Source organism: Corvus moneduloides, chromosome 12 (genome assembly GCF_009650955.1).
Source record: "Corvus moneduloides isolate bCorMon1 chromosome 12, bCorMon1.pri, whole genome shotgun sequence".
NCBI lineage: Eukaryota > Metazoa > Chordata > Aves > Passeriformes > Corvidae > Corvus > Corvus moneduloides.
Genome location: NC_045487.1, coordinates 17,613,388 through 17,631,377, shown reverse-complemented (window position 1 = coordinate 17,631,377; position 17,990 = coordinate 17,613,388). Strand labels below are relative to the sequence as shown.

The following is a 17,990-nucleotide window of genomic DNA, read 5'->3' as shown; positions in this document are numbered from 1 at the left end:
AAACACCTTGTTATTTTTGCAGATATTCTGCTTCTAAAGTCCTTCGTGGTCGCTTCCATTTGTACATATCAAATTTGTCATTGTGTTTGTGTTCTGTGACTGTGTGAAAATAAGTCTCTGACTCAGGTTTCTGATGCATTCTCTTCTGGTTACAAGTTTAAATCTATTCTCAGCATGGATTTCTCACAATTTCCCAAAATGTAAAATTTTGAAGGAAAAATAACGTGTTTCAAAGAGTGGTAGGGCTTGATTTTGCAGGCTTTGAAACTGTGTTATCTCATTTTTGTAAGCAGCTTGTCTGGAGACATGAGCCCGTTTTCTGGCCAAGGGATAATGCCTAAGTGGAAAACAGAGGGAGGAGAGGAAGTAGAGCAGCACAGGTTCCTGCCAGACTGATGCTCTGTGAAATGCCACAGAACAGGTCTGGAGAATAATCTCACCTTTTTCAATCACATGAAATGTAGAGAAGGTCTCACCACAGGGTAGAAAGTTCTAGGTCAGAAAATTAAGTTCAGTGGGGTAATATTTTCACAGAAACTTTGATTGCTGTAACTTCTATTCCCCTGCTAGCACAAAGGCTTGGCTTTAGAACGCTGGGGACCAACACTACTCAAACTCTTCATTAAGTGGCCTGTGTTAGACATCTCTCTGAGGGACACACTTGATATTTGGCAAAATGAGATGCAATTCAGAATCCACTTTTTTCTCTGGCACTGGTCATTCCCCACCCTGCCCTGAGCTGATACCTCTGTCTTTGTTTAGGTCCTGAATCTGCAATACTTCTTGTTTTTCCATGAAAACAGCTCAGCAACTGCCTGTGGAGCTGCTGTCAACACAGCATCCTCAGGAATCAGCCCTGGGAGCTGCTGGGCAGCTGATTAACCGTGCCCCTTCCCTGGGCCCAGAAGGACTCTGCTGCCACATGCTGGCCCCCAGTGGCCTGAGGGGACAATATTTCAGACCCTGCTTTTGCACCCTGGGTTACAGTTGCTGGCACGCCAGGCTTCGCTCTCCCAAACAAAGTGAGCAGAGCATCAAAGCTGCAGAATGATAGCAGCCACTTTCTCTTCTCACCACACAAAGTCATAAATGAAAGAATTTCTGCAGTAAACAGCCTAGGCTGCTTTATTATTTATTTATATTTTTTTACAATACACCTGAGCATAACCTGAAACTTCCACTGGCATCAACAAGACTTACAGTACCTTTTTTTCTGCTTGATAATATAGTGTACAGTGATCATCCAATTTTACTGCCTTTGCCTGGGGACCTCGCAGAATGAATGCTGATGAAATAGTCAATTGATTAGAGACAAGCAGTCTTTCAAAAAGTCCTGAACAGAAGAGGAGCTATTTCCCACTTCTCTCACAAATATCAATTAATATTCTATAGCAAGGGTGATATCTAAAGGGAGAATAAAAAAAAAAAAAACTCATGAAAGGAAAACATAATTCTTTAAGCCAAACATAAAATACATTTTACCCTTCTGCTGTTGCCTGTGATGTTTCAAACCGTGTACTAATCCTAACAAACAGCCACCCAGGGGAATTTGTAAAGGAATACCTGCAGGCTCTCTAATGGCACCATCTCATAAGCTGTAGCAAGAAAGAACTGCCAGCCTTAAAACTGAAAAGGCAGTGTCCCCTCTTGTTAGATCCACTCAGGTAAACCCAGGTAACATCAGCCAGGATAATTGCCGGGGAGGCATCCATATCCCTAAATCTGAATATGCATTTCTGTTGTAAAATATTTCTGCTTCCAAAAGGTTATGTTAAAAAGGCACAATCAGAGTTCCAAAACAATTAGTTTATGCAGACAAAAAATGGTAAAATATGCAGTTGATTAGATTTCCCAGCCACGCTTCCTCCAGCCCTCATTATACAGCTGCGAGGTGTGGGGCTGCCAGCTCGCTCTGTTCTGTGGATGTACAAACAGCCTTTTTCTCCAGGCATAGCCAGCTCCTCTCATACTTCTGCAGTCACACATTTGCATACAATATGTTTTTCGCATTTCCCTCACATGATAAAACGTCCTTAAAACGGCACATGAGCAATCTGCACAAACACTGTTGCATTACATGCGGTGGGTTGTGCGTTCGCTCAGGGATTTGGACTCAAACATGTACTGCATGACATTAACATTCTTTAAAGGTTTCATTAACTTCCTAAAGCATCTACTCCAAAAATTTCATTGTGAAATATGTAACAGTCTGGGAGAAACAGTCTGGATACCTCTTCTGCTTATGGAGCTAAACATCACTTAGTGTATCAAAGGTATGAAAGGATTATTTTACTGGTGGAACCAGGAAACAGCTTCTTGCATTTTCCTGCATGGTGCTACATAATTTATTATAGACCAAGCTGTTAGATTCTTCCAGATTCTTTCATTCAACCAGATTTTCAGGTGCTAAAACTTTTGGTTTAGATTACCAATTCTTTAGGGCAGCATCTGCCATTTCCTATAGGTCTGTAAAGTACTGAAAAATCTCTTTTTCTGTGCATTTCGGTGAGATTACATTGAACTACTTACATAAAACAAACTGGCAAAACAAGCAAGCCATGCTTTGTAACTCATGTTTAATATTAAAAACAGAATATGAACTGTGTCTGTTGCAGTTTAGTTCAGAAAGTGTATACAGGTGTCCGTATGAGTATGTAAGTGCACACAGGTGTTGAGAAAGGTATACATGAGAAGAAAGGGCCTTAAGGTGCTCCAGGGGAGGCTCAGGGTGGACAGCAGCAGGAATTTCCCCATGGAAAGGGTGCTCAGGCCTTGGCAGGGGCTGCCCAGGGAGGTTTGGAGTGGCCATCCCTGGAGGTGTCCAAGGAAGGGCTGGAGGTGGCACTCAGAGCTCTGGCCTGGGGACAAGGTGGGGATGGGGCACAGCTTCGACTCCGTGGCCTTGGAGGGCTTTTCCAGCCTAAATTGTTCTGCGATTCCAGGATTTTATGATATAGAGAGAAATTGATGTAAACAAAACCAAAATTCTTGCAAGGTTTCTCCTTGTCCTGTTTGGTGGAGTGTCAGCTTTACACACTTGCAGTTCCTGGAAGGCTGGAGTCAGAGACTGGGGTGGCCTGTTTTGAATACGTCCTCAAAAGAGAAGAGTCACAGGATTGAAATTTAGGCATTCACATCAGCTGGCCAATTTAATTTCTGTTCCTCTCCAGTCAGCCAAGAAAGGAGGATTCCAGGAGAGGATGATTCTGTCTTCCTCCCTCAGGTAGAGCAGGCAGCTGGTTCAGCTAGGTGTGTAATTTAACCAGTTGAGCTTAAAACTGAGTTGTATGAATAACCCTCTTTTCCTTCTTCCTTACCTTAATCATCATAAACAAGATCATGACAGCATCACAGTATTTCACTACTTAGAGTCAAATAAATTACAGCTGGGAAAGACAAATTACCCTATTAGTTAATCTTCCTGTCTTTCCAGGGTTTTCCCTTAGAATACATTATCCAGCATCCTGTGCAAGAGACTGAACTCCTCAGTGAGGAGGATTCTGTTATTTCCCTTGGGAAGCTATTCCTCCTTGTACAATTTCTCATTGCAAGGAAGCTTTTGTTGTTGTTTTTGCCTTTGCAGAAGATTCAGTGAAGTCTTGTATCTGTGTATTTATGTGGTTCTCATCACCAACACACCAGTATTACATCTGTAACATACACAAATTTTCTTTCTCATTTCTACCTCTAGAAATAATTGCATATTGGATTCTGCCATAGATACAGTAGAATTCATGCTGGCATTCCTGTTTCTCCAGCATGGCAAGCACAAGTTGTCCATTTTTCCCTCAGTGGAGTGTTCTGGCCCATATCTCTACTGTTTACCTCTGCTTAAGGTGTCATCTCTTGCCTCATTAATTTTTCATTCATTAAGGGTCCAATGGATATTTAAAAAGCAGATATTTAAAAAGCAGATATTTTTCTCTTTTTCACATGCTTTCCTCTAAGTGTGGGAAGATCTGGAAGACTCACCCAAGCCCTCTGTCATCTGTTCCCAAAGCAGCCCCTGACATTTTTGTGTGGTTCTGATGTCCTGTGAGCGCTGTAGGTCAGGCAGCAGCACCACCATGTGCTGGAAGCATTCCTTCCCAGGGCTATTTACATCCTCTCAGCGCAGAATCATGAAATCATGGAATTCCTGAGCTGGAAAGGACCCACAAGGATCAAGTCCAACAACCTCCTTGTCTCTTTCTGTCTGTATTTGTCTTTCCTGGTACTTGGCTCTTGGAGTCTTTGGGGAAAGAACCTTCCTGCACTGTGAGATCTGATGCACACACTGGGCTCCCAGAGCTTTGGCAATGAAGTGGCTGTTAATAATAATAAAAATACATTCCAATGCAGGTGCAGAAGGTAGAGCTGAAATAATAGCATATGATCTGCAAAAGAACCCTTAAACACTCAAGCAACATTCCCACAATTTATGTGTGTATTTATATATCTGCATGAGCACCAAGATATGCAATGATACTTTATATGGGTAATTTGCATATGTTAACAAGTTCTGGAGTGCTTTAAACAGATTCCTATTTCATATACATTTCCTTTATTTGCTTAGTGAAACCTCTAATTCATAGATTTTGTGTTTAGAAATGGTCTCATGCAATCATGCAGGATGATAAGGCTTAAAACTATGTTTTTGCATTTAAAAAAATGAACAACAATGAAAAATAAATAAGTTCCTTCAGCTTTGAGGCAGTAATAATTTACATGTCAAGAAGTTATGCAGGTTTTTATGAGATTATTGCAGTTTTATTCAATAAAAAATTGTTACCATGACAACAACTGTCATGCTACCTGTGAGATTATAGCAAAGAAGGACAGTGAAGAAAAGGCTTCATTTTGGAAAGAATGCTTATCTGACCTGCTGGGTACAAACAATGCTTTGTGTGACCACCTCTGGCTGCAGGGCTTCCATCAGCCCAACTCCAAAGCCAGCTGAAGGTTTTGAAGCACAGGGATCCTCTTAGGGAAACAAAAGAGTTGGTAAATAATGGTGGCTTTGCCATGCAAATACTCTCCTAATGTCCTGTCAGGTTGATAATCAGATCTTTGGAATGAAATGGAGATTTCAGCCTGTCAAGATTTGGGAAGGTTAGGAGAAAAAGGGTGAGTGAGACCAAAAAGGGCATCAGAAAAGCAAAAAAAAACCAGACAAACCCAAAAGTCCCTGGGAAGATGAGAAAACATGGTTCCACGAGGTTTCATTATGGTCATGTTATTTATTCTTACCAGCCATTGCAATCTTTCAGCAAAATGGTTGTTCATTGAATATGGATTCATGTAAATTCCTGGCACCAACTATTCATTACCTCCTCTAGAACATTCACATTTGATTTTTTGGATTTTTTTCTTTTCCCAGTACGCACATTTCACTGCCACACCAAAAGAATTTGCTTTCCTGCTCCCTGTGGCAGCATATGCATTTTTCTTTCTGACTAATGTGCAGAATCTGTACCCTGGCTTGCACGTGAAAACGCAGCCAAAACAACAGAAAAGCACTAGCTGAGTACACACATCTTATTTTTTATGATGGTTTTTAATCTTAGTTCGCCAGCAAACACAGGCTTCCTCACCTAACCAAATAAAAATACTCCTGTTGTTAATTGTGTGTCTGATTGCTGGCCTGCTGTAAAGACAGAGTAAAACAATCAACAATGGCTAATGTTTAAAGCACATCAGAAGTGTTCATTAATTAAAATCTGTTGAATCTCTGTGAAGTCTATATTTATGGTGGTTAAATTCATATTTAAGTGTCATTATCACTGCAAAAGTGTACCTGAGGAAAAAACACACAAAGTTTTTTAACAGAACATCTTAAAATTTGCCTCATCTCCCGAAAAGAAAAAAGGTTTGGTTTACATAAGGCAACATTAGGTATGTAAAGAAAAAAAACCAGTGTCTATGTTGTTGGGCCAGATTATATAAAACTGCAGTATTATTGTAATTAGGACAACAGTGACTTGGACTACAGTAGTGGCTTTCTTATAAAAATGGCACCATTTCAAATTTATAGTGCCTGGCTAAATGAGTTTGTTGTAGCATTGACAAAGAAACAAACACAAGCCAAATGCAGTCAAAGTTAAACACAAACAGAAACCTTAGCGTTTTATTTGCTGGGCAGAACCCAGAATGTTGTTTTTCCAAGAGCATTTACTTAATAAATGCCCTTCCCTGCATTCTTACAACTTTTTCAACACAAAATTTTTAGCTTTAAAACTTTAAGTACATTATGCTAGTAAAAAGTATTTATGTACATGTAGTTTATAACTGCAGTGTCTGTAATGGAGTAAAATCCTGCTTAAATATTGATAATCCAAAGCTTGGAGAGTTCTGGCGTGGAGGTTGCCTAAACAAGAGCCATGGTGGCTGTGAGTTCCTTTCTTTCTGCATTATTTTTCACTCAGTTCTCCAAATCTTTTGGTGCCCAGGTTCTGTCACCTGTGGGAGTGGGATTGGTTGTTCCATGTGAGCTCTGCACATTGCAGGGGAACCAGAGCAGCACTGACTTAGCAACATCACTTGCAGGTGCAGAGGGGACAGGGTTTGCTCCTAAATATACTGATTATTGCCAGTGTGAACAGCATAATGTGGCGTGTTTCACACCTGCAGAAGATTTGACTCAAGGCATTAAAAAAAAAAAAAAAAAAAAAATTCGAATTAAAGGTGATAAAATTTAAACTGTGCCAAAGCTTAACTAATTTCAATAGTGGAAGCTATTTCTTTAATTTCTGTTTCATGATTGCTTACATCTTCCATAAACAATTTTCATCAGCAAGATTGTTGGGAGCAAATTACTGGATTTGACAGGCCTCAGAAGTGTGTGTGATGGTCGGAAATGAAGTGCTGAAAGACAGAAACAGGCTGGGGAAGAAATTGATTTCTAGGAGGCAGAAGAGTATTTCAGTTGTCCATTCCCTTCATTAATTTTATTAGGTGAGATTATAATCACACTTCAAGTGACCTGTAAGGGAAAGAAAAATAAGATTATGCCTTTCCCCCTGCCTTTTGTGTACTTTAACTGGAAATACTGGCACACATATCACCCGTGTATTTTTAATACATGTATAAACTTCAGCTGAACTTAGGGTCTCAATAAGTGATTGAATTATTTTATATCACACGAGAAAAATCCTGATAGCTGAGCATCAGGATTGGAAGCAGTGTTAGACACGAGTAACGCTTTTTATTAGGGTATATTCAACTTTAATGTCTAATGAACACTTAGGATAAAGAATGTGCTTATCAAAGAATCAGCATACCCATTCAAGTTTGGGAATCTTGAAATAAATATCTATAGAAAGTCTCCAGGAATTCTCAAGTGAAGAAAGATAAGAATAGAAATTGTATATCAAATCTTTCTAAACAAGCAATGTAATTATTTCTGAAGGCCTTTGAAATGAGAGCCAGCTAGGAAAATCAAACACAATCTCCAAGAAGTCAACAGTTTTATTTCTTTATTTTCCTTTGTGTATAAAGTATATAATGAAAACAAAATGAAACAGTCTAGATGAAATACTCTAACTAAAACTTTCACTTTGTGATGAGCCTTATCTTATTGCATCCCTGTCCCACTGTATGGTGTTCTGCACAAACATCTTCTGTCTTAGGAGATTACAAACCACAAGTTTTATGACAGCAGCCACAGAAAGGAGCACATGACCTGCTACTTCAGCCTGACTCCAGCTGAAGGAAGCTCTGAGCCTGCATTCATGGCTGGTGTCACACCCGGGACTGGGCTGCAGGGAGTGTGGGGATGTGCTGGGATGTGTTGGGATGGTGGGGCTGTAGCCTGAGTTCCAGAGAGGGGAGGTACAGCTTGGCTGAGGGATTATTGTCTGTGGGAACAGCAAAACAGAGCCCTTGTAACGGGTGTGAGCTACAAAGGCGAGCCAACAGAACTTAAACATGTGAGACAATCCCATTAGCTACAGCTTCTCGTGCTCTGTGACTCCTGTGGGCGAGCCACAGAGGGGCCTTTTGTCCCTCTTCCTGCAACATCCGAGCTCAAGCTTCCTGCAGCTTCCTTGTCGTTGTTCCCTGTTTTCTGCAGGCTGTGCCACGGCCTCTGAGTGTGCCCCAGGGCTGCTTCCCCCTTCCTCTTTATATTCTCCTGTGTGTGAAGGAGGGCACTGAGGGTATCACCTGCAGGCTGAGGCTGCTGAATTTGCCACAGGGCTGGGCACCACATGTGTCACCTGTGCCCTTTATCATTTCCACTCCGAGCTCTCAGGAGTTGTCTGTTAGTGTCTGGTTGTCACTGGTCAGACAATAAATTTCTGATGTTAATTCCCTACAAACACACCACCAAGTTGAGGATAAAGTCCATTTCTCAGGCCCAGTGACAGGATAAAAACTGTTCTGTTAAAGGTTAGGTATAAGATCACCTTTCAGCATCAAATACAGTTAAGCTTCAAAACATGAACAGTTTGCATGTTTATAAAACAGGCTCAGCAAGCTGTCAAAGAGAGATGTGACATAATCTTCCTTTTCCATGGGATGTGCCCCAGCTGCAGGACTCCTCTGGCCCCTGCTGAGCTCAGGAGAGATGCTGGGGGGACGCTTTCCCTCTGGGTGGGCCATGGTGGAGCTCACACTGATCTGCCTCCCTTTGCTAATATTCTCCCCTATAAGAATGGGCAAATTTGCACCAAAAATAAATGACCAAGCCAAAGGCTTTTTTCTTTTAGCTCTAGTGAGATATATTTCAGCAACCCACGCTCCTTTCCCTGGAAATTACTCCACTACTTCCATGTAGCAAACCTGCCACAACTTAGGTCCATGCAGAACTTGTGCTCCCTGAGAGAGGTGTTCTCCATCCTCCCAAATCCTGCCCTCCCAAACCGCAGCCCCACACCCTGCCCTGGTGTTTAAGCGGCCAGGTGGGAAAGAGGGAAATGGCAGCTCTTGGGTCATATGCAAATTATATCTAAATAAGCAAACATTCCTCTAAATACAGCACATACTGTAACCCCCAAAATTGCCCCAAGCCATAACAACCTTACAGGGAGAGAGGAAGATGTGCCGAAGGGATTCCCTTCTCCTTGCTCTGCCACTCCTGTTCTGAAGGGCCATGGGATCAGGATTCAGCAGCACACCAAGGGTGGGAAGGAACAGGAGGTTATTTTTACTGGCATATCCAGAAAAGGGGATTTTTGGTGGGTGCTGTCATTATTTTCCTTTCAGAGCATAATTCAGCCCTTGACCTTTCTCCTGCTCTTGCTTTCTCTCCCTCTGTAGATATTGTCTTTATTGTCAGCCTAGTTAACACCATCATACTTTTATGTCAGCCAAAAAACATCTCTGCAGCAACCTTAATGCAACCAACTGAATTCCATTCCATTTTGCTTCTTACAGAAATGCAAGTGCTATGTTGTCTAAGAGATAAAAAGGGTAATTTCCTTATTTTTTTTTTCCTATTTATTTTTGTCAGAGTATGGAATTTATAACCCTGGCTGAACAATGGCCCCCTGAGTGGCAGACGCTCATTTCAGAGACAATCATTGTTGTCCCAACTCCGTCACTGTGGCCACATCAAATCATTATCATGGTTGCAAGCCAAGGGAAGAAAAAATAACCCTTTTTATTATTGTTTTTCTATCTGGTCTCTGTAACTTAGCAAAGTTTTTTTTCAAATGTGAATTTGCAAGCCTTAAATGCCCAATATTATATTGTATTATTAACCTTGTGTTTTGTAGCCCTTTGATATGATTCCTTTGCAAATGCTTGAAGTCTGCACAGTTCTATCAGGTAGCTTTAAATGCATTCTGCAAAGAAACTTTAAATAATACAGATACAAAAATGGCTTTTATTTTACCCTGAAATTCACGCTGCTGGCACATACCAGCTTGAAGGAAAATGTTTTGTTTCTGTTCCACAAGTAATACTTTGTTACTGTTATTTTTCCTTCTTTCATTATTGTTATACAGCTCACAAGGAAATGAATTTTTGTTTCAAATTAGTTTTTGAATAAGATATGCAAATTTCCAGGGAGTGTAAACATTAATTGTGTGTATTCTTTCTATTTAGGCACCTTTGTTACTAAAGTAACAGCTACAGATGCAGATGATCCAGTGTATGGGAATAGTGCCAAGCTGGTTTATAGCATCCTGGAAGGACAGCCTTACTTCTCTATTGAGCCCCATACAGGTAGGTGACTCTGAACAGCAACCCCTGGCTCAGGAAATCACCTCACCTTGCTCCAGGGGAGGCTTAGATTGGAGATTGGGAAAAATTTCTTCATGGAAAGGGTTGCCCAGCGCTGGCACAGCTGCCCAGAGCAGTGGTGGGGAGTGCCCATCCCTGGAGGGATTTAAAGCTGTGTGGATGTGGCACTTGGGAATGTGGACAAGGTGGGCCTGGCACAGCTGTGGAATGGTTGGGCTTGATGATCTTGGAGGCTTTTCCCAAGCTGAAGTAATCCTCTGGTTGTATTGTAGAGGTGACCATCCCCTGCCTCCTGTGCACCTCATCACCCAGGTCTCACTCATGTTCCTCAGAGTCTGATCTCGGGGAAAAATAAAGGAATTCCAGGGATTAATGCTAATGGGAGTGGTGGTGTGGCAATGTTACAGAAGTTAGGAGCAGCTGAAGGCAGAGGAGGAGCTGTGTGACAAAACTGATCAGGGAATGCAGGGCTTGCCCTGTGGGATTTGATGAGCATAATATCATTTTCATTCTATAGAGTCTATAGCATTCCCAGTTTAGCTTGGGAATTTCAGTGAATAGGTTTTGTGTTTTCATTGAAAATTCTCTTTCTTTCTTGATTGGTTGGATCAATTTGAGGAGAGAAAGAGCATCAATAGTGAGTGTTGGCATGAAGTTTCATTAGCACACATTTAGGGTAACTTTATTTCTCTGCGGTGTTACAGTCTTGAAAGTCATCTGAAAGAACTGCCAATAAATCCATTCCCTCTTGTTTTCTGTACATATGTTTTACTTACAGCAAATTCATTTAGTTATGTCTAAAAAGCAAGTTTTAGGGAGATTTGATAATATTTCTAATATTCTTTCAACTGTTACTAGAAGTCCTTTCTAATCACTGTGAGTGAAGGAGAAAACTAAAACTCTTTTTAAAGCATACAAATACCCACCTGAATTGATACAGCTGTAAAGCAGTAAAATTGGAGTAAAAATTCTTGTCCTTGTGCAGACTTAAGAAAATTATAAAATAAATGCTCAGAGAAATTATTAAAGAATTCTTTTGGTAGATCAGGTGTACTGAATTTTCTCACCAGTACTGAACACAGCACTCCTGTAATCTTTAAAAGATGGAATTTCTTTAAATCTTTCTGGTGAAATGGCATGGAAAAATTATTTCCTATTCGTAGAAATGCCCTAACTTTATGGGATTTTATGTAAATAGTGTGCATCAATAAATATTACTGAATTAGTTCATTAAAGGGGATTTTTCTGGTTGAAGGACAGCTATCCTAAATACGAAAGGGATCTCTGGAATGTGATTCAGCCTTTTATTTTTACACTGCATGAAAAATAGAGTTTTACAGAGAAAAATTCTAGCACAGTACAATGGAAAAAGAGCAGCTTGTTCCAAAAATAAGCGTGTTAAGAGAGTGTTATTAGAGAAGGCCCTTAGCTCCTGCTGTCTCATTTGTCACAGTCGTGGAAATATAACTCTGAACAGACCTCTGACCATCAAGTATCAAAATATACTGTTTGGTTTCTTTAATATTACAAATTACTGCCTGCAGTAATGACTTGTGTGAGCTGTGTTAATTAGAGGGGAATTGACTGTAGGGCTTTTCTCAGCTTCTGCAAGGGAAAGTTAGTGCCTTAGCATGGGAACACATCAGCTTTCCTAAAGGAACTGAGAAGTGCATTCTCCACCTACACAGAAGATTTTCTTTCACAGAAAAATGGCCTGAAAGAACTATTCCACATGTTAAAAAAGATTTCATTTTACTCAGTTTTCTTATTTGTATTGCATTAAACCCTGATGCTTAATCCAAAGAAATAACTATTCCTCACCTAGGAAAGCGATTCCCGTTATCCTGAAAGCCAGAGAGAGCTCCAAAGCTTCTTGGTGAACCTGAAAATCAGGATTTTTCTCCTGTTTCACTGGCATTAATTTCCCCCTCCTCCCTTCATTTCCAGCTACAAATATTCCTTTGCAGAGCAGATCAGTTACCATGAAAATGACATGTTAGTGTCTGAGGAGAATTTATTCACAAAGAATTCAACTGTGGCCAGAGTCCCTAAGTGGCTTCATGTTTTGGAGCTGCTGCTGAGTGAATAAATGGCTTCAGATTCCCCATTTTTCTAGATCTGTGGAGAACATCAATTATGTTCTTCTCTAATTCACTGCTACAGGATGGGTTTCTGTACTGAGGCTGTTCCCTGTTTCTTTGCCATCTCTATGTAGTGTCCTTCATCTGTGGTGGAATCCTGCTCTCACCAAATTGTTTTGGGTATGTAAAATATAAATATATATAAAAGTTTAATCATTAAACCAGCCAGATGGAGGTAGTTATGTAGAAACTACAGCCACGTATACAGGGTGGAAAAGATTGCTCTAAAGCAAAACATCCAAAGCAAATACGAAGTGTGAAGATGTTGGACTGTTTCTTTATATTTGTCCAACCTTTGTAACGTGAACCATCACAACTCTCGGTAACTAAGCCAGGAAAACACATTTTCTTGTAATCCTCAGGACCTTCAGGGGAAGTTTTCAAGCAGGAAGATGTTTGAATACTGTTGTGACAGTGTACAGACTAAAGCAGAGGAGGTGTATTTTACCCCAGACAAATCAAACCTGAAGATGATCTTCCACGTGTGGTACATACTTCAGGGTTTGAGGGTTTGGGATATTTTTGGGGGTGGGAGGGAACATGGGTGTGTGTACAGCTGCATTTTCTCTGTGATTACATTTCATTAGTGCCCTGATAAGTTGAAAGCCTTTTCAATTAATTAGAAGCAGAATTGTTTCTGAACACAGGTATTGTGTCTTCCCCAAAATGGAACCAGCATTTTCTGAAATGGACTATGTGAGAATGATCCACTTCAGAATGTAAATATTTTCTGTCATTCATAGGAGAGTATCGAGCGTTACAGAAGTATGGCTACTGAGAGCTGATCTATTTACTGTTCTTCTAGACGACTGGCCTTTTATTATCTTTCTAAGAAACCAAGAGTAAATGTAGATCTGTGCAGCTCCAACACCAGGGCAGCCTGTCTATATATATATTTTTTTTAATTTCCTGGCTCAGAGTAAGGGTTGTCTGACCTTCCTGCTTGGTTTTAATGGCATGCAGAGAGTGAACCATGAGGAATTAACCCAACCAGGCCTCCTGATTCCTCTGCCTCTGTAATCCTGAGAACAACAAGAGAGAGCAAAGAAGTAGGGTGTGGCTTCATGCCTGTGCTAGGAAGGGTTCTCACACCTGAGGGTAAGTGTGAGGAAAGCAGTTGTTTACTCTTCTGCTTTTTGGTTCCTCCTGGCTTGGCAGTAACTGGATGTGGCCCTTACCTGAATCACTCTCAGCTGGAACTCTGGCATTACTCTCAACCTCCTCACTGAAACAATTCTATAATGCTGGGCACAAAGAAACAAGTGTTGGTGAGTGGTCCATAAAATAATAATTTTCCATTACCTGAGATGAAAAATGCATATACTGCTGCAGTTCTGGTTTGCAAGTCCTTCTGTAAGAGTTATAGACACATGAAAGGAGGTAATTCGGAAGTTATTTTACACTCAGTGCTCTGAATGTGGCTTAGGGTAAATGCTTTTTTGATGGCTTGTTCTGAATATTTTTCCCTTTTTGTAGGTGAATTTTATTATGACCACTGGTTTGTTGGATAGAGGGTGGATATAAATAATACATGACAAAGACACAGATTTAGATTTTTCTGTGAGAGGCAAAACTCACAATGTGATGGCATCAGATTAGTAACGAAACTCATGGTGGGCTGAAATATATTCCTTATATCATTATGGTTCCATCTCAGTAACTGATGCCAGGCTCCCTGCCTAGTGTGTTTTATTTATAAAGGTACATACACGAGTTGTATGGATTCTCTCATAATCCACACGATGACAATCCAAATGCTGGGAAAGGGGGTTCCTTAAGACTGCTAAAAGTAGCTGGAGTACACTTCTCACTTTTAAGCTTTTCCAAGGATATTAAATCATGACTGTCAGCTTTAAAATAAGATTATCATAATGGAAAGTAATATGAAGTGACACTGTGTTCTACAATATAGGGATGGCAGAGGAAATACATTTTCAGCTGTGTCTGACTTATTTACATTTCACATGAACTTAAATAATGTCACTCCTACACACACCTGAAATATAGTTACACGAACAAGGCAAATTACAGCAAAGCCCTACTGCACTTGAAAGCACATGGGATCAGTGGAGCACAAACCCTCAGTATGGGGGGAAAAGAGCAGCTTTTAAGCATTGCCATCTTGGATATTGGCATTTGGTACACAGCCCAGGCTCAAGGAGGTACTGCTGAGATCAGTGGAAGAGTCAACAGACCCAGAAAGCAGAAGACTCTCCTCACAGAATGTGGATATTTCTTTGGAGAGTGAATAATTGTGGGTTTTTTCCCTATACCTGGTTTAATTTTCAGCTGGAAGGGCACATAGGTTAAACAGCGGAGTTTTTAATGATTTAGTGTGTGGCCGTCTCTGGTCCACGGTGTTGAACCTTTGAAATCAGCACATAAATGAATTTGTTTCATTCAGTAGGAGGAATGAAAATGTCACTCAACAAAAGCCAGATCTGAATCTTTTATTTTAATTTGCAATCTTGCCTCCATTTAGACATTATAATAGAGTCCAGCAGAATGAAAACAAGCAAGGGAGCAAGAGGGGATAAAGCAGCAAGGTTTCAGTTACAGATATGTTTGTGATGTTCAGCCTGTTTCTTCTATCTGGTTGTTACTGTCCAGTTCATTCCCAGTGGTACACGATGCCCTCAGAATATTGTGTGTAAGGCTGATAAGAGTTGTCATCATAAAAAACCACTGCTGAGATACTGAGAAAGTTCAAAGCAGGATAGCTAAGGTCAGGAGACTATTACTTATAATGAAAGATTGATTGAACTTCATTTGTATAAACTGGATCAGAGGTGATTAAAGAAGGATTTGAAATCACTACACAAATATTTGAGAGGTGTTAATAAAAGAGAGACATGGGGACTGTTGCTGTAATTACACACGACACAATGACAGGGAAGCACTTCAAGATGGAGAGAAATGGGGAAACAGTTTTGGTACAGGAAGGAGTCTACTACTGTAAGGGGAAAGTAATGAGCTGCTAGGAACAGAACTCACTCGTGTTCAACAGAGCCTTCCTAAATAGTTCAGCTTCTAAATACTTTCGATCTAAACCCTCATGGGATTAGCGTAGAGAAAGTACTTTTTCAACATGAGTCAGAGCATGGATTGAGCTGCTGCTTTCCAGCTCATTTTATTGACTACTGCTGCTTCCACAGCCGTGCCAGTTACTGCAGATTTCAAGTTAAGTAAACTCCTAACTGAAATAATAAAAAGAGGCATGAACTGGGATGGGTGGGTGTTCTTCTGCTTTAGCAAGAGGCAGGTAGAAACTCCTTTTCATAGAATTGTAGTATCACAGAATCCCAGAGTGGTTTGCGTTGGAAGGCACCTTAAAGCTCATGTCATTCCACCCCTGCCATGGGAGGGACACCTTCCCCTAGAGGAGGGCAGGTGTGTGCAGCAGCATCCAGATCCATGCAGCCCACAGAGTGGCATTCCCAGGGCAGCACTGTGGCTCCAGCACACACAAGGATTCCTGGAGTTTGTCACTGATCACTGCTTTTACAGCACTCAGGCACAACGCTGGGGACAGAGTCTGTTTTCACACTGCTGGGAGTCTTTCCTTGTCTTTGTGTACTAAATAGTCTGTGCAGCCGAGGAGATGTGTCAAGGTGTTTGTACTGAGGCTCTTTGGTGGCCCTGTGAGTTGTCTTGGTGACAGCCCATTAGGAGAGGGCTGGACTGACACAGAGCCAGAGCAGAGCTGAGTCAGTCCCGCAGCTCTCGCTCATTAGCTACAAGAATAAAGTACAGCTATTATGGATCAGGTATTAGGATTGGGCCCTTCAGTGGCACCAAGAGCTGTCCTTGCTGATTAATAAAAGAAGCATAAAATCACTGCAGGGACGTTTGAAAACAGTTCTGCTGGTCTGCAGTTGGTAAAGCTGAGTGGCTTAAGATCAAGGCAGATTGGTGTTTGCAAAGAAGCGATTTCTGCTTCTTGAGTTTATCAAATAATGGCAATAACAAGAACAGCTGATACCACACATATTTCTTGCATTTCAGAGCAATAGCTCTATCATTTTAGAAAGCTCATGAGGTAGTTTGAAGTTGACTGTTCCTCATGCTGAGTAGGAAAATGGGCAACATACTTAAATAATGTTGTGCTTCAAGGGCCTGAATTAGAGAGAGAGGAATTTGAGCTACACAGCTGGAGTTGGAAAGCACCTGAAAAAGAATCCAAGGCTACTTTCTGTAAAGTGTCTGGTGTAATCACAGCTATTAGATGGCTACAAATAGAATCCTAAGGAAACGAGGTCATAAATGCAGTTCCAAATGTTTATTTACTGCATTTGTTCTCAGCTGGTGGGAGGGTGATCCTTTCACCATGCCAATGAAATGGTCCCAGGGAAAAGGCAATGGCTGGTAAGTAGAGCTTAAAGCTTTGTACCCATTCTCTAAAACCCAGAGACAAGTTCACCTGAACTAAAAAAGCAGCGTTACAACGGGTGTTATCCGGTTGTGTATCCTGTAGGATATACTTCTAGCAGAATGCACACAGGAAAAGGCAGGTAATTTCCCATGCAATAACAAACTTGCATGGTCTGCTTCAGAATGAAAACAAGAGAAGAAACCACAAGAATTGTAGCAATATGAGCTTAAAAAAAAAAAAATCCATTAATCTTAGGTTAAAAAACACGAATTAATAAAACCATATTCAACCTTAATCTCATGGTTTAACAAAAAGTGCCATCTTCCTCATACACTTTTTAAAAATAAGCATTAGGATAAAATATGTACACTATTAGCTCCTCTACTGAAAATACAAAAATGGTACAGAAATATAAAATGTAATATAGCATTTCATTCTTCACCTAGTCATTATTTTTACTGTGTCTAATGTCTTTGATTTGAAATATATCTAGATCTGAATGTAGTTCATACAACTCCTGTAATTAATGACTTTTATGGAAAGTTAGGCAGCCTTGCTAGAGATTGCAGATATGTTTCCTTCTGCTAAAATAAAAATCCTACGGCATTAGAACTAAACAAGAAATTAGAATATTTGATGATAATTCTTGTTAAGGAGATTATGATAAAGGTGAATAGAATTTAAAATAGTGGATCAGTATTCCTTTATCACATCATCAAAGTACTACATTTTTTTAAACTTTGAGTAAATGTAGTTGTGATCTACTCATTTTTTAAGAATTATGGCATAGATTTTCCAGTGATCTCCAAATGAACCTTTTTTATGAACTGCTAAAACCTCACTGAGGACACTGTGCTTCTTGGGGAAACAAAGAATGCCTCTCACGGCTCTCTGAAGAAATTGCAAGATTGATTTTGAGGAGTTTGGGTCCTAAATGAATGTTATATTTAATAAGAATCTCCACCAAGATTTTGGCACCGAAGGAAGATCAAAGCAATTACTTAGCTCTTGCAACATGAAGTAGGGAAAGTTCCAAAGTATCAAAGTATGCAGGTCGAAATAGCAGGAAGTCTTCAACAAAGCATGTGAGATGAATGGGATGCTTGAGAAAGGCTTTTCAGGGCCAGGTTCCAATTTTGCATAGTGCTTGCTTGGTTTTGTGCCATGTGCTCAATTATTATTATGTACAGTTTTATAGCATTATCATAAAGAGATCCTTTAAAAAATGGAGAGAAAGGTGAAAGCCAGGTCCTTATTTCTGTTGCTTCTTTTGCTTCTCTTCTTCCTTTTCACGAGCTGCAGCCTCTGCCACT

At 40.4% G+C, this 17,990-nt stretch overlaps 1 protein-coding gene across 1 annotated transcript in view; it reads left to right on the top strand.

Annotated features, from left to right (window-relative positions):
* Positions 1 to 17,990, top strand: part of CDH8 (cadherin 8) — a 151,287-nt gene that overhangs the window by 61,648 nt on the left and 71,649 nt on the right. The window contains exon 5 of the mRNA XM_032121976.1: positions 10,027 to 10,146. Within this exon, the coding sequence (XP_031977867.1) occupies positions 10,027 to 10,146 (120 nt within the window). The remainder of the gene's footprint in view (positions 1 to 10,026; positions 10,147 to 17,990) is intronic.